Genomic DNA, 21,942 nt, shown 5'->3' with positions numbered 1-21,942 from the left:
TGACCATCCCCAGACGCCAGCTGCTAGGTTCTGGAAGAAGCCGTCCTGGGTCTAGTTCTAGGCCAAGGGTCCTGTTCCTGCAGATCGGTCAGGTCCATCTGCCCATCTCCCTGGCTCCTCACAACCCGAAATGCCCGTTACTTGAGATCTCTGGGGCTGGCCTGTTGGCAGCCGGCAAAGAGACAGGGGGTGAAAACCACCAGAGGGTCCAAGGCACAAGGCACACCAGGCAACTCTTGCTGCATTTCCCCAGTAAAGACCTCCCTTACTGGGCTTTATTTTATCCTGCAAAAATAAGCCTTATCATCAAACAGCATGAAATCCGCAAACCGAAACCTGGCCAATTACAAGGCCCCCTAAATGTACAAAAGTCACTGCTGCCGGGACAGTCCCTTCTTATTGCTTCTGCCGCTTGTTTCTGGAGAACATGACTCCAATGAGGCCCAGGGCGGCCATGCCCAGGCCCGTGACGCCGGCCATCATGAAGGCATCTCTGACCTGCAAGAGAGCGGAGGGGAGGTCAGACCGTGTCGGGAATCCGAGTACAGGCTGTACATTCAACAGAAGGCTCTGCTCGGGGAGACTCACACGCCCCTTGGCCCACTTGACAAACTCAGGAGGCAACAGATATTGGCAGAGAAATGGGGGGAAGAGGGCTGGATGGGGAAAGAACGGATGGGTGGAGCCAGCTGGCCAGGAATGTACTTGGGCCTAAGGGTGACTCGATTCTCTCTGTGGGTATTTGAAGCACATAAACCTTCACAGGGTGGTGATGCCCAGGTGGCTGTGATCCTGGCTAGCCACCGGGGAGCCCTGGAAGCCAGTGCAAAGTGGGGCAGGAACTGGTATTGAATGGTCAGTATGCCAACCTTGACCTTCATGAGAGCAAGGACCTTGCCTGTCTCCCTTGTCCTGTGACTGGCTGCCCAACCCCCTCCCATGCCTGGTGCTGCCAGGACCAGAGATGCTCTCTACGAGTTCTTATATAAACCCCCAACCACGAGCAGCAGCAATGTGATGCTTTATTAGAAGTGCTCGGGGCCCCCGGGGGGCTCAGTCAGTTGAGCGTCCAACTTTGGCTCAGGTCATGATCTCACAGTTCATGGGCTCAAGCCCCGTGACAGGCTCTGTGCTGACAGCTCAGAGCCTGGAGCTTGCTTCTGATTCTGCGTATCCCTCTCTCTCTGCCCCTCCCCTGCTCATGATCTGTCCCTCTCTGTCTCTCAAAATAAATAAATACATAAATACATAAATACATAAATAAATGTTAAAAAAAAAAACCTACAGACTTGTACTGCTTGTACTAAGGGGAAGAAAAGTTTTGCAAAAGTCAGAGTAGATTTCAGGGTAAAAAGTGAACATGTGTCAAATTTCACTCCCTCCTGACCCTTAACCAAGAGTAAAGGGAGGCACATGTTTGAGGCGTAGTTCTACAGGGGACCCATGGAACTCTACGTTCTAAGGCGGCAGGGGGAAAATTGAGGATCAACCCGAATTATGCAACAGGATCCTCGGAAAAGGTCACCTATTGGCAACGCCAAATACCTCCTGAAACAGGAGAGAGGGCACTGCAGCTAGGTCCCCGGACCCCTCTCTCGCCACTGCAGGAGTCTGAAAGTTTATTCCCTGCAGAGGGTGAAACAGAAGACTTGGGGGCCTTCTGGAAATCTGGAATCCACACAGAAGAATGTGGATATCATGCCAAAAACAAGGGATAGAGAGACCATAAATACGCTAAAGGGGAGACTCCTGGCCCTCCTGCCCCTCTCCACTCCCAGAACTTGACCCACCACACAGGAGTCAGGAAAACTTTCCTGGGGAACCTGACCAGCCCAGATAGAAACAAATGGTACTAATATGGAAGATTCCCCAACCAGCTGTCCACCAATGTCACCCAGAAGTGAAACTCAAAGTCAGGAAGCCACTGTCCCTTCTCAGTTCACTCAGGCTTTCCATTCAGCAGGAAACCCCCCACCCTGAGTCATGACCAAAATGCCAGACATCTGAAGAAGACTCTGAAACAGGAGCCAGCAAAACCAACAAAAAACAATCTAGGAAAACAGAAACCATACCTAATTTTTTAAATAATTAGGTTTATTTTGTTAAGTTTATTTACTTTAAGAGAAAGAGGGCAGGGGAAGGACAGAGAAAGAGAAGGAAAGAGAGAATACCAGGCAGGCTCCTCACTGTCAGCATGGAGCCTGATGTAAGGCTCGAACCCACAAACCACGAGATCATGACCCAAGTTGAAATCAAGAGTCGGACGCTTACCCAAATGAGCCACCTAGGCGCCCAGAAACCATATCAAGGAAAGAAAACATCTTTCTAAAAATTATCACTAGAGAATCAGAGGACATATTGCATACAATAAATAAGACACAATGGTATAAAAAATAATAGAATAATGAGAGAATAAAAACAATTCTTCGAAAGCACAATGGAAATGACAGACTCAATAGAACGTTTGAAAAGATAAAGTTGAGGGAGTTTCTCAGGGGAAAAAAAAAAGGCAAAACGATGAAGAGAAAGAAAACAGAAGCCAAAGAAAACAATAGGGAATAATCTGGGGAGGCCAATATCTGAATAACAGACGTTCCAGGAAGAGACAATACAGGAAACACAGAGGAGGATCAAGAATGAAATAATTCATGAAAATTAAGTAGGACTTAGAGATGCATGTTTTCAGATGGAAATGGTGTTCTGAGAGCCAGCTTGATGGATAAACATAGATCCACACCAATGCATATTACTGTGAAATTTTACAAAATTGGGTAAAGAGAAGTGCCTGGGTGGCTCAGTCAATTGAGCGTCTGACTCTTGATTTCAGCTCAGGTCATGATTCCAAGGTCATGGCGTCAAGCTCTACCTCGGGCTCCATCCTGAGCATGGAGCCTGCTTAGAATTCTCTCTCCGTCTCCCTCTGCCCCTCTTCCCTGTGATCTCTCTCTCTCTCTCAATATTAAAAAAAATTTTTTTTACGAAAACTGGGTAAAGAAAAGATACTACAAATGCTACAACAGGGGAGAAAAACAGGAAACAGAGGAAAGATCAGGAACTGGGATAACTCCAGATGTCTCCAAAGCAATGCTGGAAGCAAGAAGAGCAATGGAACACTGCCTCCAAAATTCCACAGTAAAACAATTTCTAACCTAGAGTTCTGTATCCAAACTATCGAATCAAGTGCAAGGGTAAAATAAAAAATAAATCAGATATACAGGGTTTTCAAAAATGTACCTTCCATATATCCTTTTTCAAGAAGCTGCTGAAGAAATTTCCACCAGAACGAGGGAGGAAACCACGAAAGAAGACATGAGCTACAGAAGAGGGGGCACTCGGGTACAAATCTGGATAAGAGAGAATTTCTCCCGAATTATGGGGAGGGGAGACCCCAAGGACACCAACTTTGGGCCAGCTGTAGAGAGTAACCGGGGGCAGAAATGTGACCCCCCGAAGACGTCTATGTCCTGATTCCAGGGACCTGGAAGTATATTGTGCTACATGGCAAAGGAGAACTAAGTTGCAGATGGAATTAGGTCACTGATCAATTTACCCTAAAACGGGGAGATAATCCTGGATTACCCATGTGGGCTCCAAAGTATAATCACAAAGTTCCTTAGAAGGTGGAAGAGAGACTCAGAAGAGTCCGTGTCATACAGTGTGAGAAAGGCTCAACCAACAATTGCTGATTCTGAAGATGGAGGATGGGCTTCAAGCCAAGGAGGGAAGGCTCTAGAAGCCAGAAAAGGCAAGAACACAGATTCTTTCCTAGAATCTCCGGGAAAGAACGCAGCCCTGCTGGCACCCTGATTTTAGCCCAGTGAAACCATTTTCGGACTTCTGACCTCCAGAACGGAAAGGCAGTACCTCTGGGTTGGTTTCAGCTACTGAATCCGTGGTAATTTGTTACAACAGCCACAGGAAGTTTATACAGGAACCTGTCCCATGAGAACAGTGCGACTCGAGAGCCTGGCATCCCCGTGTTTCCACGTACTATCTTTCAAACCTAAAGCAACTTCTGAGGGACGTGATCGACCTAAGTTAAGAGAAAGTCAGAGAAATAAGAAATGAAGAGATCACAGAATTCAATCCAAGAGCAAAAGCAAAGGGAACCTCAGGAAAGATAGCAAAGAGAAGTCCTGGTGTAAAACCATGCGGTCAGCCAAGAGCCAAACAGGACTGATGGCAGAATGGCCCTCTGAGGGATGGATGTGTCCAAAGAGAACATCCTGGAACTGATAGAGTACTTGGCACAATTTCCCTTCTGGAAAACTGTACTGAGAGCTAATCAGACAGTGTGGGGAGAACTGACAACAGGTATGAGGAAAACTAAGCAATGAAAGGAAATAGTTGTTATCTTCAAGAAGAAAGGAAACCCTGGGGCACCTGGGTGGCTCAGCTGGTTAAGCGTCCAACTCCTGGTGCCTGCTCAGGTCATGATCTCACAGTTCCCAAGTTCGAGACCCACGTCAGGATCCACGCTGTGACATAGAGCCTGCTTGGGAGTCTCTCTCTCCCTCTCTCTCTGACCTTCCCCCACTCACTCTATCTCTCTCTCTCAAAATAAATAAACTTAATTTTTAAAAGTCTGTAAATAATTTTTTTAAAAAGGGACCCCTCCCTTCCCAAAGGAAATTCATAATACATCACAACACTCAGGTGCAAGTAAAATTTACATGGGCATAAAACAAACACTGACTATTAATTTAATAAAAACATAGGATATGAAATTATACTGAGGGAATGGGGGAGGGGAGGGGATGATGGCTTAAAAGGTTCACTGAGCATACAAGAAGTCAAAGGAGCATGTCTGTCTTTTCGAATAAAAATATGGTAGTACATATATGTTGTTTAGAAATTCAGAAATAAGGGCTCCCAGGTGGCTCAGTGGGTTAACTGTCTGACTTGTGGCTCAGCTCATGATCTCGTGGTTGGTGAGTTCAAGTCCCACATCCAGCCCTGTGCTGACAGCTTGGAGCCTGGAGCCTGCTTCAGATTCTGTCTCCCTCTCTCTCTGCCCCTCCCTGACTCATGCTCTCTCTCTCTCTCTCTCTCTCTCTCTCTCTCTCAAAAATAAATAAATAAAACAAGAAATTCAGAAATAGGTAAATGCCAAACTCAAGGAAGAGTGGCTGCCGGATGGGAGGGGGAGGCGTAGAGAGGTGTGGGGCAGGGCACCCTGAGCCCTGGTTGTCTTTCCAAATTGTATGCATGAGTTACTTTGAAAGATTAAAAATTAAATTTCGAAGACTTCCAGAAAACAACAGCAACAACGAAAGACAAAGCAATAGAGGCAAGCATCGTTAGCCGGAAACCTGAGGCCCAAACCTTTCCTCACCCCCTTCAAATGCCAACGCCATGTCTAGAAGCCTTGGGAGGCAGGAAGCCGATGCGGAAGCCGTCCCGTAGGTGGGGCAAAGGCTGCAGACGTTTCAGGAAGACACACGTGACATGCGAGCCAAGAGCCATGGGAAAACGTCGCTGACGCATCACACAGACAACTGTGTGTGACACAGATCCAACCAAAGCATTCGATCAACGCATTGCTGTTGTGATAGTCTGGCTTTGTGATGGGGCCACTGAGAGCTCACGCATACGCACATGTGCACACACACACACACACACACACACACACGGAACTCAGATCCATCACTTTGTTGGAAACAATCCCCTTACCTCTGATCTTTTTTTTTTTATGTTTTTTTATTTATTTTCGAGAGACAGAGGGAGACAAGCATGAGCAGGGGAAGGTCAGAGAGAGAGGGAGACACAGAATCCAAAGACAGGCTCCAGGCTCGGAGCTAGCTGTCAGCACAGAGCCTGACGCGGGGCTCGAACCCACAAACCATGAGATCATGACCTGACGCTTAACCGACTGAGCCACCCAGGCGCCCCTCACCTCTGATCTTCAACCTGGTTTGTCTCAAGTGCCTAAGAGTGTACTCAGCTTTTGCTATTGGTGTTCCAGACATCAGGACTGTGTCTGCCTCCAATGAGCTTTCAGGAATTAGATCTGGGTTGCTGGCTCTTCTCCTATCTCAGGGTTCAAGTGCATTTGCTGCGCACAGCACTCTCCTTGTACAGTTGGAGAACCGGACAGTCTGCCGCCGAGTGAAAAATAGTAGCCACAAGAGCTCCAAAGGCACCAAGAGCCTCAGTTTCGGTGTCAATCAAAAACCTCTATTAGTGAGTGGTGAGGAGGCTGAGCAAACACCCCCAGGGGGCGCCTGGGGGCTCATTTGGTTGAACATCCATCTCTTGGTTCCTGCTCAGATCATGATCTCATGGTTCCTGGGTTGGAACCCCGCACTGTCAGTGCAGAGCCTGCTTGGGATTCTCTCTTTCCCTGCTCTCTCTCTCTCTCAAAATAAATAAACATTAAAAAAACCATCCCCAATACAAAAGTCAGTTGCCCTAATGTACACTCTGGCTGCAAAGCCGGGGTATCCAATGGCCCTTGCCCAGCTTCTTTCCCAGCCTCGGAGCCACAGTGTCCTCACAGCTGCCGTTCCGCCCTTCATGTTTTGTCAGGTGCAGCAGCAATACTGAAGGTAACAAAACTCAGTGGCAACAATTCAAGTCAGCAAGAAACCGCGAGAGAAAGTTCAGCCTCTCTATTTCCAGCACTCTCCAGGCGCTCTGGGGGCACCGGCTCCAGAGACAAAGTGAAGGGAGAGCCAACGCCCGCTTCAGCTCACAGCCATTGTCCCCAATGAAGGCACAATGCCCCAAATCCACAAAACTGTACTTTTTCCCAATGAAGGCATGAAAGCGTATCACGCACGGGGACCGAGAAATCTCACCCACGAACCAAGCCAGGTGTTTAAGCAGAACCGAGGACGGCAAAGACACAGATTCCTAATCCCCATTTTTACATCAAGATGTCCAGTGACGACAACGTACCAAAAATCTCAGGCATAAAGAGGATGAAAATATGAACCTGATACCCAAAACTATATACAGTCAACACTGCCCTTGCTACCTACACCCAGAGGCAGCCTGGATTGTGTCCTGTGGCTCCCAGAACCCCACATAACCCCTGTAGAGAAGAACTTGGAGGTCTTCGATGGTTAAAGATATATAGATCTTGGGGTGCATGGGTGGCTGGCTCAGTTGGTTAAGCATCCAACTTCAGCTCAGGTCATGATCTCACAGTTCGTGGGTTTGAGCCCCATATCAGGCTCTGTGCTGACACCTCAGAGCCTGGAGCCTGCTTCCGAGTCTGTGTCTCCTTCTCTCTCTGCCTCTCCCCACCCATGCTCTGTTTCTGTCTCAATAATAAATAAAAACATAAAATAAAAAAGACATATAGATCTTGGCGCTCCAGGGACCATATACTGGGCCAACACAGCTGCGTGTGGTGTCAGGAAATACACCTGTGTCACTTACATCACGAGTGTGGTGCCCAGAGCTGCCGTTCCCAGCAGCCAGAAGGCATAATGCCAGAGTCCGGATGAGGCTAATGCCCTGACGTTTGACTGCAGGTTTTAGCCTTCCACCTAGAGCAGCTCAGGCATGGCTTTGTGACAGCTGTGCTTCTGTTAGGGAGCCTGCACGAACCTGCACTTGTCCCCAGCGTTTTCCCTGCTCAACGGATTTGTCCGGGTGGGAGAAACAGTTTGCCGTTCAGGCAGGAGGCACAGCACATCCCCCAGTTCTCCATAGAACCTCATAGACTGAGGGTAAATGCTGAGGCAGCTGCTTCAGACAAAAGGTACTTTATCAAGGAAAACCACAATGGCCTCACTGTGAGCATGCTCTGTGCAGCACCAAAGAGTATCATCCCGTGCAAGAAAAGTGTCTCTAGTTAGTGCTGATAGTGCACATTTTAGGCAGGGTAGGCGAGTCGGGGATCAAGCCGGGGAAAGAGTCAGCACTAGGGCACCACCGGGATTTCCCAGCCGCGGGGCTGCTGGGTGAGCCCAGGCTCCGCGCTCAACGACAGGAGCTCTGATCACGAAAAGGGCCACACAGCGTGAGACAGAGGTCTTCAAGCCGAATAGCATGAAACAGAAAACAACTGTCCCACATCAGAAGTGCAAAGAAATCTGCCTTGTTGGTTTTTTTAAGTGGACAAATTGAAATTCTATTAGACGCTAGAAAATCAGCTGCTTAGGCGACACAGCTCCTCTGCGTGAAGCCCCAGAATTATTTCTGGGAAAAAGAAAATTCCTATGTGATTTTTTTTCCCACTCCTACCCAAGTTCTAAGTGGATAAAAGAACAGTGTTGGGGGCGCCTGGGTGGCCCAGTCGGTTGTGCACACCACTTCGGCTCAGGTCACGATCTCACTATTCCTGAGTTCAAGCCCCGCGTCAGGCTCTGGACAGTCAGCATGGAGCCTGCTTGGGATTCTCCCTCTCAAGCTCCCTGCCCCTCCCTCACTCGCGTTCCCCTCTCTCAAAATAAATAAATAAACTTAAAGAAGGAGGAGGAGGAGGAGGAGGAGGAGGAGGAGGAGGAGAAGAACAGTGTTATTCAAAACACAGGATTCCACCGAGGCTGCGGCTCACATCCGGGGCCACAGCGCACACCCCGCACTGGTCTGCGGTGCCGCCTCCCCGCCCTCGTCCCCACCCCGAGTGTGACGTCGTGAGGCCAGGGATTGCCGCCTCTAATGTTTTCTCTTCTTTGTGCCTGACGCCCAGCCACTGTCAGCTGAGGGAACAGCCGGCCCCTGGGGACGGGGACACGGGCCGAGGACGCACCTGGTCACTGCGGGCGACCCCGTAGCGCAGCTCGTTCACGAAGTGCTCGCAGTTCTCACAGGGCAGCGAATAGGGCAGCTCCTGCCCCACCAGCTCCTCCGCCCGCTGGACGATTTTGCTGGGAGGCAGCGGCGAGTACTTGTCATCGTGTTTGTTGTTGACCCGGTACCGGTCTCTCCCGACCACATCGTCCAGCAGTTCCTTCTTCACCACGGCCTTCTCGGCCAGGGTGGACATGATGCTGGCCGCACCAGCTCCCGCAACTTCACCTGAGGATTCGCAAAGAGCAGACAGAGGCATCGGTCCTGGGCAGGCCCATCGGTCTGGCCACGGGCCCTGGGCTCCACCCACAAGAGCACGACCAGAAGTAGAGAGGAACAGGAAGCAGGGCCAGACACCTGCTGTGTGGCTTTGGAGAAGGCCCCTGTGGTCTCTGGGCCCTGGTTTCCTTATCTGAAGTGGGGAGTAGGCAAGTTTCAGGATTTGTTGTGATTTTTTTTTGACCCAGAGAAGCTGACCTTCTACACCCTGCCGTTCCTCAGTGGCCCTCTTGGCTTTGCAAACATGGGTCGCTAGCGCACCCATCTCTCTAGGGGAATGGAGTATGACCCTTCTGTGAGTTCAGAGGACACACTGCCGGGACAAATACATAGCTGATTACTGCAGGAAAGGTGAACCTGTAGTCCCCAGGCTTCTGGGAGCAGCGCTCCGGGGCGCGTTGTCCAGGAAGCCCAGTGGGCGCACTGGCATGGCCCTGGCCGAGGCTGAGGGACCAGAAGGGACAACCAGGCCTCCGGGAAGTAAACTGCCTGTGGAATATTCCTCAGCCACAAAAAAAAAAAAAAAAGAAAAGAAAAGAAAAGAATGAAATCTTGCTGTTTGCAACAACATGGGTGGAGCTTGAGGGTATCATGCGAAGTGGAAGGAGTCAGACAGGAAAAGATGAGGACCGTGTAATTTCACTTATATGTGGAATCTAAAAGACAAAACAAATGACTAAAGAAATAAACCAAAAGCGGAAACAGACCCATAAGACAGAGAATGAAACAGTGGTGGTCAGAGGGGAAGGGGGAACGGGAGTGAGAGGTACAAGCCTCCAGTTACGGGGTAGGTCATGGGGACAAAAGGCACAGCACAGAGAGTGGAATTAGTGATATCATAGTAGACTTGTATGGGCGATGGCTTCTACACTTGCGGTGAGCACAGCAGCGCAGACTTGTCCCTTCACTGCGCACCTGCAGCTAATGTAACATCGTGTGTCAACCATACTTCGATTAAAAAAAATAGAGGCACCTCTCAGTGGCTCAGTCAGTTAAGTGTCCAACTTCGGCTCAGGTCATGATCTCGCAGTCCGTGGGTTCGAGCCCCACGTTGGCCTCTGTGCTGACAGCTCAGAGCCTGGAATCTGCTTCAGATTCTGTCTCCCTCTCTCTCTGTCCCTTTCTCACTCGTGTTCTGTCTCTTTCTCTCTCATAAATAAATAAACATTAAAAAATTTTAAAGAGCTACCTCAAAGAAAGGGAGTCTAGGACCAGGACGGTGGGGAGGGGAGGCTGATGTCAGCACAGAGACTGGCCATCTCCCCCAAGGCGGCTAACCTACACAATGCGAGCATGCTTTGAACATGATGGCCGAAAAAGTGGGTCTGGTGGCTGCCTGGGTGGCTCAGTCAGTCAGTTAAGCGTCCAACTTTGGCTCAGGTCATGATCTCGTGGTCCAAGAGTTCGAGCCCCACATCGGGCTCCGTGCTGACAGCTCAGAGCCTGGAGCCTGCTTCAGGTTCTGTGTCTCCCTCTCTCTCTGCCCCTCCCCCATTCATGCTCTGCCTCTCTTTGTCTCTCAAAAGTAAATAAACAAAAACAAAAGTGGGTGCACAGCAAAGCGGTGGACCCCAGAGAGACCCACTCTCCCTCATAGAGCCTCTGTGGCCCTGCTGGGATCGGATCTCCAGGGCTCTTCCCGGCAGGGGCCACAGCCTGGTAGGCTGGGCAGGAACTGCCTTCCACTTGTGACACTGTGTGACAGCAACAAGCAATGGGGCTGATCAGATTCCAGGTCCTGCGCTGCTTGGCTTTCCAAAGAGGACTAAACCCGCCTGCCCTGAGTAGAATCCTGAGATTTCAGAAAACCAGGGGAGTTCAGACTGGCTCCCAATAGGGCGGGAGGTGTTTGAGGAGCCATTGCGGTAAATAAGGTAAGTTTCATGAGCCTGGGGTCAGGCGAGCAGGGCGCTTACACCACAGAACTTGAGGAGGTTCCAACTCTCGGGGCCAGGCAAGTAGAGTCAGTCCCTAAGAGTGAGGCTTCCTTAACTTCACACTCTGGGTACCTCTCTGGTGGGTGGTACAACAGGGCCCTGGCTGGCGGTGTGACATTCTGGCTCTATCACTGAGTGCTCCCAACCTGTCACTTAATCTCGCTGAGGCATCACAGTGGGAGTCCCCAAATACACACCAAAATCGATACCCAAGCACACATCGTAATTTAAAACCCCTTTCAAAGCATTATTTCTGTTTTTAAAGTTAGTCTATTAAAGAAAATATTAATGAAGTGGGGCACCTGGGCAGCTCAGTCAGTTGAGCGTCTGACTCTTAATTTTGGCTCAGGTCATGATCTCATGGTGCACGGGATCAAACCCTGCATCGGGCTCTGTGCTGACAGTAGGGAGCCTGGGCAGTATAGCATCATGGTCAAAGGCCCAGAGTTGAGAGTCAGACAGCCAGAGTTCAAGTCCCACCTCTACCTCTTTCTGCTGTGTGAACTTGGGCAAGGTGCGTAACTTCTCAGAGTCCCCAATTCCTTGTAGAACAGATGGTAACAGCCCTCCCTGTGCCTACTGTACCGCAGGGGGCTGCAAGGATTAAGGATTCTGACCTGACCACGTAACATGCCTTCTCCAGTGGCTGGCATCGGAAGAGTGCCCAGCAAGTGTCAGCTGTCACCATCACTAGAGTTGTGCCCCCATGCTTCCTTACAACTTTAGTTTCTACCATCTTCTAAGTAGCACAAGGTCAGTCCTGACCTGTCTGGCAAGATTCCTGTGTAGCTCTCATGAGAAGATGCGTGTGGAAGCAACTTTTCCCATTAAGGAACATCACCCACCCAATGATCCGTGACACACACCTGTCCCCAGGATCTCTGCCCTGCCCTCCCCTGCCTCGTGTCCACCAGGCACATCCACCGAGCAGTCAGTCAACCCTGCAACTGTGGGTCGGGCCTTGTCCAAGGTGCTGGAGAGAGTGGCTGGAACTGGACAGAGCACCTGCCCTCAAGTGGCTCACATTCTAGTGAGAAGACTCACCCCAGTAATGAGCAAAGACACAAAATCAGGTACTTCCAGGTAGTGAAAATGCTCTGGATTAGATCAGGTGAAATATTACAGGAGATGATGACCAGGGGAGGCTCGGGAAGGGCAGGGCCACCCCAGGGAGTGGGCGTCGAGTGGAGCCTGGAATGATGGGGGCGAGGCAGCTGTGCTGAGATCCAGGAAGGAAGAGCAAGGACAGGGGCCCCCGGGAGGAAGAGCGTGGCATGCTCCAGGGGTGCAGGGAGGCCAGTGGGGCTGAAATCTAGGAACCCAGGAGGAGAGGGAAGAAAGATGAGGGGCAGAGAGGCAAGCAGAGGCCAGGCCACACCAGACCTCATGGGCCACAGTATAGACTTTGAGGCTTATTCTATGTGTGGTGGAAAAGTCAATCAAAAATATTGGGGTGACTGGGTGGCTCAGTCAGTTAAGCATCTGACTTCAGCTCAGGTGAGTTTAAGCCCTACATTAGACTCTCTGCTGTCAGGGCAGAGCCTGCTTCAGATCCTTTGTCTCTCTCTCTCTCTCTCTCTCTCTCTCTCTCTCTCTCTCTCTCCCTCTCTCTCACTCCCTCTCTCTCTCTCTCTCTCTCACTTTGTGTCCCTCCCCTGCTCATGCACACACCCTCTCTTGCTCTCTCTCAAAAATAAACATTTAAAAACAAAAAAGATTTTAAGGATCATCTTCTTCCTGACTGGTTTTTGGCGTGTTCTGTTCTCAGAGCTGGTGAGAAGCTCTCCCACACCCTGGTTGTCACCTCTGCCTCATCCCCTCACCAGGGACCTGCCCAACTCAACTTAGGGTGCCATGACAGGGGGAGGTGATGGGGCGGGCTCTGGCGCTCGAGAGTGGTTAGTTGCAGATAGCAAGATCTCTTCAGGAAATGCCAAAACTGGGCACCCTGCCCCCAAGTTCAAAGCCACAGCCATTATGCCAGATGATCAGTTCAAGGGTCTCAGCCTCTCTGACTTTAAAGGAAAATAAGGAAAATATGCTGTGTTCTTCTTCTACCCTCTTGAGTTCACCTTTGCATCCCCCATGGAGATCTTTGCTTCCAGTGACAGGACAGGAGAATGTAAGAAACTCGACTGTGAGTGATGGGTGTTTCAGTAGACTCTCGTTTCTGTCACCTGGCACGGATCCACATACCAGGACTGGGACCCGCTAACATTACCCGGGTGTCACACCCCTAGCAGACCATCGCTCAGGACAATGGAGTCTTCAAGGCTGATGAAGGCATCTCATTCAGGGGCCTCTTTATCATTGATGATGAAGAATCCTTGGGCAGATCATGGGAATGACCTCCCTGTCGGCCACTCTGTGGATGAGACTCCGAGACTAGCTCAGGGCTTCCGGTTTACTGACAAGCCTGGGGGGGGAGGTCGGGTGGGGGGGAGCCAGGCAGCGATACCCCCAAGCCTGTTGTCCAGAAGAGCAAAGAATAGTTCTCTAAGCAGAGGTGAGTGCTGGGTCATTTTAGGGCCGGGCTGCAGTGGGTGGCCATGAAAACAAAACTTCTTTTGTCCTATTGTCATGCTTAAAACACAAGACTTTAGATTTGGTGCAGATGTGATGTGGGGTAGGACAGGCCCTTCCTGCAGGGGCTGGACAGACCAGCCCTTCTCCCTCGGGAGAACATGGCCTGAGCCGTGCTAGGCAGTAGGCCAACTGATGTGTGAAATAGTGGGGCATCCCTTTTGCTCTTTTGTTGTTTCTCTTAAACTTGAACAGAGAAGGGGGAAGAATCTTAAGGAGAGAAGTAACATAATCAGATTTATACTTTAGAATGATCATGCTGGCTGCCCAGGGAAGGAGGGACGGACCACAAGAGAGACGAGCCGGAAGCTTCTGATGAGAGCACGGTAGCTTATGCCAGGGCACGACAGCAGAGATGGTGAGAAACGGTCAGACCTGGGGTCTTTTAGACAAAGGCAACCAGATTTCCTGGTGGATCGGATGTGGGGTGGAAAGGATTGAGGATGACACCTAGATTTTTGGCTCGAACAGTTGGATAGGGTCATCCACTGGAGCCTTTCAGGGCACGTCAAGTTCAATGTGCCAACTGGACACCCAGGTAGAGAGGCCAAGTGTTCAAGAGGCTCTATGAGTCTGAAGCTGAGTGGGAGGCCTAAGCTGAGGGTATGGGCTTAGGAAACATCCACCAATAGAAAGTGTTGGAAGCCTGGGGTCCGAGGAGGTCACCTGGGGAGATTAAGGATGAGGGATACGGGACTGGATGAGGAGCGCACACACAGGGACCAAGAAAGGAGGGCCCAATGAGGGAGAAGAAAGACGGGTGCTGGGTGAAGATCAGAGAGAGGTCGCTCCCTGCAGAGAAGCCTAGTAAGTTTTGACCAGAAAATCGACCTTTAGCTTTGTCAAGATGTGGAAGGTCTTTCAGTAGCTTGGCTAAGTGCTACCTTAGGGGCGTGCTAAACAGAGAGATAGTCCGGTGGAAAGAACCGAAGAGGGACTGGCAAGTGAAGAAGCACTGACGGCCGTGGTAGACGATTCGCTCTACAGGGAGTTATCCAGAGAAGACATGGGGGGGGGGGTTGTTTGTTTCGTCAACAGGAGCTATTACAGTGGTTTCTACGCCATTTGGAATAACCTAGTAGAGAAGGGGTCCGTGACACTATAGGAGGTGAGGAATTTGAGGAGCAAAGTGCTCACAAAAGAGAGGGGGTCTAGGACCCACACGCAGAGGCTGGCCTTTTAAACATCAGGACGGGGGCACTTTTTGCATTTTAGCAGAAGAAAAGGCAGATGATATGGGCGCAGGTCTTGGGGGTTTGGGGAAGATGACACATACTCCGGTTACTCCAGATTTCTCTGTAATTACAGGGTGAGGCCATTAGTTAGAGGAAGGAGGATGGGCAGTCAAAAGACACATCCAAGATCGTCCACAGCAACTGTATTCACAGCAGCCGACGGCTGGAACCAACTCGGTGTCCATCAGCGGGCGAGTGGAGGGCAGACCAAGGTGTATTCACGTAACAGGAAACACACAGCCATGAGAAAGAACTCCTGGGCCCAATGGTCACAAGTCAATGACCTTCATGGGCCCAAGGAAAGAAGCCAGACACAAAGGAAGGCAGACTATGGGGCTCCTCGACATGAAGGTCCAGAACAGGCAAACTGATTTAGGGCAAGAGAAGCTAGAATAGCAATCGTCTCTGGGGGTGGAGGTGGGCGGTGATGAGAGGGAGCCTCTTAGGGTAGTGGAAACGTTCTAGATCTTCAACTGGGTCACTGTCACACGGATGGACATTTTTTTTTAATTCACTGACTATATACTTTCCTATAGTTGTGCACTTTACTATATTTATGTTATACTTCAGTTTAAGTTAAAAAAAAAAGTGTAAGAAAAGTGATGGAAATTCTTAGGATTCTCCTGGTGAAGTTCACAGATAAGGAAACCAAGACTGGAGAGCAGAAACTAGATTCAGCACCACACCTGCCACCCGAAAGCCCGTGTTCTCTCAGGGAACTTCACACTTAGGAGCTGAATGTGTTTTGGGTGCTTGGGTGGCTCAGTCAGTCAAGCGTCTGACTTCGGCTCAGGTCATGATCTCATGGTTCGTGAGTTCAAGTCCTGCATCAGGTGAACAAGAGCCCTGCTTTTGGTAAGCCCTGCTTCTCCATTACTCTCTATCTCTATCTCTCTGCCCCTGGTGGGATTCTCACTCACCCTCTCTCTCTCCGCCCTCACTCACTTGCACCCTCTCTTTAAAAAAAAAAAAAAAGAGAGAAAGTTGAACATGTTTGATAAAAATCTATAGTATTTAAAACCATAAAAGCAGGGGGCACCTGGGTGGCTCAATCAGTTGAGCATCCAAACTCTTGATTTCAGCTCAGGTCATGATCCCAGGGTTGTGAGATTGAGCCCTATGTCAGGCTCTGCACTAAGCTTAGAGCCTATTTGGGATTCTCTCTCTCTCTCTCTCTCTCTCTCTCTCTCTCTCTCTCTCTCTCCCTTCCCCCTTCCCTCTCTCCCTTCCTCCTTCCCTCCTTCCCTCCCTCTGCCTTGCTCACATTCTCTCTCTCTGAAACAAAAAACAAAAACCAAAAAAACGTAAAAGCAGAGCCGCCACCTTGGAAGCCCACCTCCATTCCTATAGGGAACCCTCAGGGTTCCAAGGAACAGAGTTTGAAAACCATTGCCTCACACCAGCTGGCCTCCTTGCAGTCCTCAGGAACCAACCACCAGGTGGGGATCAAAGAGCCAGCTGGGGTCACCTGTTACCCACAGCTGCCCCATCTCCCTCCACTCCCAGCCCCAGCCCCGGGGGCCCTCGGTGCCCTTACTTGGGGGCGCCAGGTGGACCACGTATCCGTCGCCAACATAGATGGCCCAGTGTCTGTAGAAAGGGCGGAAAATCTCAATCAGGTCTCCAACTTTGGGCTCCGGCTGCAAAATCAAGAACAGGGCTGTTAGAGGTGGTACAAGTGAGAGCTTGGAACCGGGTGGCAAAGGCCGGGGTCCCTTGTCACAGGCTGTCAAATTGGGAGGGTGTCACTCCACAACCTGGCCCCGGGCCTGACCGAGAATTGCTATGTCTCTGGCAGTCATGTCCTCCCAGCTGCTCATCTCAGGGATGAGTGGCTGCGTGTGTGTGCATGTGTGTGTGTGCGTGTGTGTGAACGTGAGTATATGAATAAAGGAAACTCCTTTCCCCCGCACACTACACTCACACCAACACTTCTAACACCAGAGATGTGGTTTTTCCACACCAAGCAATTCACTCCTCAGTGGAAGTGGACAGTTTACCTCGATTCTGACACTCACTGCCCAGACTTAGCACCGCCCCATGGGTGAAGGGCTCACACCCACAAGGCTGCCCCTCACACCCCACTTCAGCTGCTGGTCACAAGTCCTGGGTGTCACCTGTGCTTATGACGAGCCAGCTATAAATCAGGGGTTCCCACAACCCCCTCCTCAGGTTCTATAATTTGCTAGAATAGCTCACAGCACTCAGGAACCATTCTCTTATCTAGATTACCAGTTTGTTATAAAGAAAGCAACTCAGGAACGGCCAGATGGCAGAGACGCACAGCACGGGGAGGGTATGTGGGGCGCAGGCCACTGTCCGGGTGCACCCACCCTCCCAGCACCGCCCTGTGGTCACCCACCCAGAAGCCTTCCGAACCCCTTAGGTTAGGGTTCTCACGGAGGCCGTGTTAGTTACACACGATGACTGATTCATTCATGGGCCCTTGGTGACAATCTCACCCTCCAGCCTCTCTCCCCTCCCAGGAGGTCGGAGGTGGGGCTGAAATTTCCAGCCCTCTAATTAGCTCTGAACCCTCATCATCTCATGAGCAGAAATTCCAGTGCGGATGAAAGGGGCTTGTTGAGAATAATGAAAGACCCTTCACCTTCTCCTGTCACTCAGGAAATGATGAGGGTTTTGGAAGCCCCGTGCCAGGAACTGGGGACAAAGACCAAAACCATACTTCTTATTGACTCACAAGGAGTGCGTGGAGGGGTGAGCGTGTACATATGTGCCGGGGAAATGCCACTCGGACCCCTACCCTGTTGGGGCGCATGGGGCGGAGCCGGTGGAAACTTCAGAGAGGTCCGAGATCACTTGGCATTAGCATTGGGAGGGGCCAGCAACAGACCCTCTGCTAAGCGCTGGGGGTGGGAGCATTTGATCTGGACCAGAATCAGGGATGACACGCCTCTCCGGTCCAAGCCAATCTTAAATCTCTTTAATGAGCAAGAAAACCATCCCTTTAGTCTTCAGCGAGGGAAGACTCTGGGGAGGGGGCTCTGGCCTGCTTGCCCTTGGTGGGCAGACCCACAGGGGTTCGCCCACATTCCACCGCCAAGCACCATGGACCTGACAGAGAGCCCATCAAGGATGCGATGGGGAGGACTCACCCCTGCGTGGCCTCCCTTGGGATAAAAACAAAGGGTAGTGGGACTAGCCAGTCACAACTCCACAAGACCCAGGAAGCAAGGTCAGCGGCAAGTTCATTCCTATTTATACAAACATTAAATCTTCAAATAAGTAATACATAAAAAATCTTTTCCCAGAACATGATAGGGAAGCCATGTTCTCTTCTACCATAACTATAAAGAGTCCGCCAAAAAGGAGGCACCCAGACCCTACCGAGAACCTATTTCAGAACAATGGACAATGGTTGCAATTTATGAATTCCACTTGTGTTCCAGAATAAAAGAGAAAAAAATGTATTGTTTGGCAAGAATTAGGGGATCTTCAGAAATCCCCAAAAGAGAATTTAACTGGAGGTCTCCATGAGTAAGCAAGACCATCAAGACGAGGCAGGGACCCAGCGCTCAGGAAGTCCACCAACTGCAACACGAGATCGTCTGAACATCAGGAATAAGATGTCAGGTGATGAGCAGTCAGTGAGCCTACGGACCCAAGGAGCTCCCTGAGGTCCCGACAAAGACCAGCGAAAGGAGGTCTACACATAGAAAGATGCCTGAAAAAAAATTTTTTTTTTATCGCCATGACAAAGACATCTACAAATAAATTCAAACCTTCTAACCGTAAACATCAAGAGATAACGGAGGGCAAATGCCTGGTGCTCAGTAAAAGGAGCCAGACCCCAACGCAGCGTAAGGTAGTATCCCGGGGTGTCTCCTTCCAGAAAAGCAGTCAGTCTAGGACAGAAAAGCGATAGTGATCGCCAGGGGCCAGGAGTAGGGAGAGGAGTGGGCAAACAAAGGGGCAGGAGAGGGGAACAAACATTCCGCAGCGTTCTGTGCCGGACAGTGCTGACAGCTATGCAGCCGGCTGTGTTGGCGAAAACTCCTAGAAACGAACACTAAAGGGACGCCTGGGTGGCTCCGTTGGTGGAGCGAGAGGCTCTTGATTCAGGGTTGTGAGTTCGAGCCCCACGTTGGGTGTAGACATTGCTGAAACAAATTTTTCTTTAAACTAAAATTATTAAAGAAAAGAAAGGGGGAGCCTGAGTGGCTTAGTCGTTAAGCATCTGACTTGGCTCAGGTCGTGATCTCACAGTTTGAGTTTAAGTCCCACATCAGGCCCCACTTCAGGTAAAAGATGAGCCCCGGGTGAGCCCACCTCTCTCTCTCTCTCTCTCTCTCTCTCTCTCTCTCTCTCTCTCTCTCTCTCTCTCCCTTGCTCACTTGCACCTTCCTCTCTCTATCAAAAATAAATAAGTAGAAATTAATTAAATTTTTTTAAAGGAAGGAATACTAAAAAGGATCAATTAGACCTCAATTTTTAAAAGATTTTATTATTTTTCATGGGTTTTGTTCATGTTTATTTGTTATTGAGAGACTGAGAGAGAGCGAGGGCAGGGGAGGGGCAGAAAGGGAGGGGGCCACAGAATCTGAAGCAGGCTCCAAGCTCTGAGCTGTCAGCACAGAGCCCAATACGAGGCTCAAACCCACAAACTGAGTTCACGACCTGAGCCGAAGTCAGATGCTTAACCGACTGAGCCACCCAAGCACCCATTTATTTATTTTTGAGAGAGAAAGCACGAACAGGAGAGAGCGGGAGAGAACGGCGAAAAAGGGAGAGAGAGACTCCTAAGCAGGCTCTACAGTGTCAGCACAGAGCCCAGGGTAGAGCTGGAACCCACAAATCATGAGATCATGACCTGAGCCAAAATCAAGAGCCAGCTGCTTAACTGACTGAGCCATCCAGGCACCCTTAACCTCAAAATTTTTTTAATAAATAAAAAGAATTAATGTTAATGGATATCTAAAGTTTTAAGGGGAAAAAGTTTTGATTTTTAAAATACGCAATCACAGGGCACCTGGGTGGCTCAATCGGTTATGTGGCCGACTTCGATTCAGGTCATGATCTCAACACTCGTGGGTTCAAGCCCCGCACCGGGCTCTGTGCTGACAGCTCAGAGCCTGGAGCCTGCTTTGGATTCTGTCTCCCTCTCTCTCTGCTCCTCCCCCACTTGCGCTCTCTCTCTCTCTCTCTCTCTCTCTCTCTCTGTCCAAAAAAATAAATAAATAAATAAACAAACAAATACACATTAAAACTCACAATCAAATTGCCCACCCCTCATAAGAGTAAATGGTGCCTATTTCCAAATATGCACAAGGTCAATACTAATAGCCTTCAAGGGCACTTCTTTTTAAAAGCGAAGTGAAAGGCGGTGGACTCACGTGTGGAGCCCTGCGCACCAGTTTCTAAGTAGTGCAAGGACTTGATGTTCACATGGCAACAAGGATCATCTTTTAGATACAGAGCTAAGTGGAAAAATGAGAACAGGGTCTGCAACCCAACACTGCTTCTATAAATTAAAGATACGCACACGCAAACCAATAAGACACATCTTATGAGAAGCATTCCTGAAAAGATCATTTTAAAAAAAACCAACAAGAGGGGTGCCTGGGTGGCTCAGTCCATTGAGCATTTAACTCTTGGTTTCAGCTCAGGTCATGATCTCATAGTTCATGGGTTCAAGCCCCACATAAGGCTCTGTGATGACAGCACAGATTTTCTCTCTCCCTCTCTCTGTCTCTGCCCTTCCCCTGCTGGCACTCTATCTCTCTAAACAAACAAACAAACATTTTGAAAAAATAAAAAGCCACAAGAACAGAATCATACGGACTAAGGAACACACGTTAAATACATCAGGATGCTAGTCCTTGGGAAGATGGAGTAAGGGATGGGGACCCAAAGAACCCAAAACAAAAAACCCCCAAGAGATGGGGTTACAGGCACCAGTGAGGACAGGATGCCATGAACTAAGAATATGAATGACTTCACCCTCTGTCATAAAATCTAACTAGAGAAATAATAACCTTGTGATACACACAAGCCAACTGAGCAGAATCCAAGCTAAGAACCCAAGGAACCGTGGTATAAAATTAGATGTATGAGCACTGTAATCCCAGTGCCAAATTTGTGCCTCTGCTTATTTTTGTACACAAACCAAGAATGGTTTTTATGGTTTTTTTTTAAGTGGCTGGGGGAAAGTCAAAGGAAGAATGTTCTGTGACACAGAAAGTGTATGAAATTCAAACGTCAGTGTCCATAAAATTGTATCGGCACACGGCCACACTCATTTATTTATATACTGTCTGGGGCTGCTCTCTCTCCACAGCAGATGAGTTGAGGCTTGCAATGGAGACCATATGACCTCCAAACCATAAAAATGTTCACTATCTGACGCTTTACAGAAAAAGTTGGCTGGGTGGCTCAGTCAGGTGAGCGTCCAACTCTTGGTTTCCCCTCAGGTCACGATCTCATGGCTTTTTGGGCTCAAGCCCCACATTGGGCTTGGCACTGGTGGTGCAGAGCCTGCTTGGGGTCTCTCTCTCCCTGTCCCTCCCCCACTTATGCTGTCTCTGTCCCTCTCAAAACAAATAAATAAACTTTAAAAAAAGGACTGATAGCGATGTCTCCTTCGCTCAGCTTGATCTGCATTCCCGGGGGATTTGTTTGCCAGGTGGTTCTTCCTCCAGGAACAAGTGGCCAACAGGGAGCATCAGGAAGAGAGCTACCGCAAGGCACATGGGTGGCTCAGTCAGGTTAAGTGTCCAGCTTTCGCTCAGGTCATGATCTCAAGGTCCTTGAGTCCCAGCCCCATGACAGGCTCAGTGCTGCTGACAGCTTGGAGCCTGGAGCCTGGAGCCTGCTTTGGATTCTGTGTCTACCTCCCTCTCTGCCTCTCCCCCACTCATGACCGATGGATCTCTCTCTCTCTCTCTCTCTCTCTCTCTCTCTCTCTCTCTCTCTCTCTCTCAAAAAACAAACACAGCAGAAGAAGAGAAATAATAAAGATCAGGGCAGAAATAATATAGAATCAGAAAAAACAGTTGAACAGATCAATGAAACCAAGAGGTGGTTTTTTGAAAAAAATAAACAAAATTGATAAACCTCTAGTCAGGCTTCTCACAAAGAAAAGAGAGCACCCAAACAGACAAAATCACGAATGAAAATGGATTTATTACACTAAATCCCTCAGA

At 49.6% G+C, this 21,942-nt stretch overlaps 1 protein-coding gene and 1 pseudogene across 2 annotated transcripts in view; one reads left to right on the top strand and one right to left on the bottom strand.

The window, feature by feature from the left end:
• Positions 1–234: 234 nt before the first annotated feature.
• The window catches only part of LOC115306462 (phospholipase A and acyltransferase 3-like), a 46,582-nt gene continuing 24,874 nt past the window's right edge, over positions 235–21,942 (bottom strand). For both annotated transcript variants that reach the window (XM_029956885.1, XM_029956884.1), the window contains exons 3-5: positions 16,317–16,419; positions 8,705–8,973; positions 235–498 (exon numbers count right to left, since the gene is read on the bottom strand). In XM_029956885.1, the coding sequence (XP_029812745.1) occupies positions 397–498; positions 8,705–8,973; positions 16,317–16,419 (474 nt within the window). In that variant the 3' untranslated portion in view covers positions 235–396. The remainder of the gene's footprint in view (positions 499–8,704; positions 8,974–16,316; positions 16,420–21,942) is intronic.
• LOC115306019 lies at positions 12,816–13,471 on the top strand (annotated as a pseudogene).

The sequence above is a fragment of the Suricata suricatta genome, chromosome 11 (assembly GCF_006229205.1).
Source record: "Suricata suricatta isolate VVHF042 chromosome 11, meerkat_22Aug2017_6uvM2_HiC, whole genome shotgun sequence".
Classification (NCBI taxonomy): Eukaryota; Metazoa; Chordata; class Mammalia; order Carnivora; family Herpestidae; genus Suricata; species Suricata suricatta.
The sequence above is the reverse complement of the archived record's forward strand: the minus strand, read 5'-3'. Positions and strand labels throughout refer to the sequence as shown.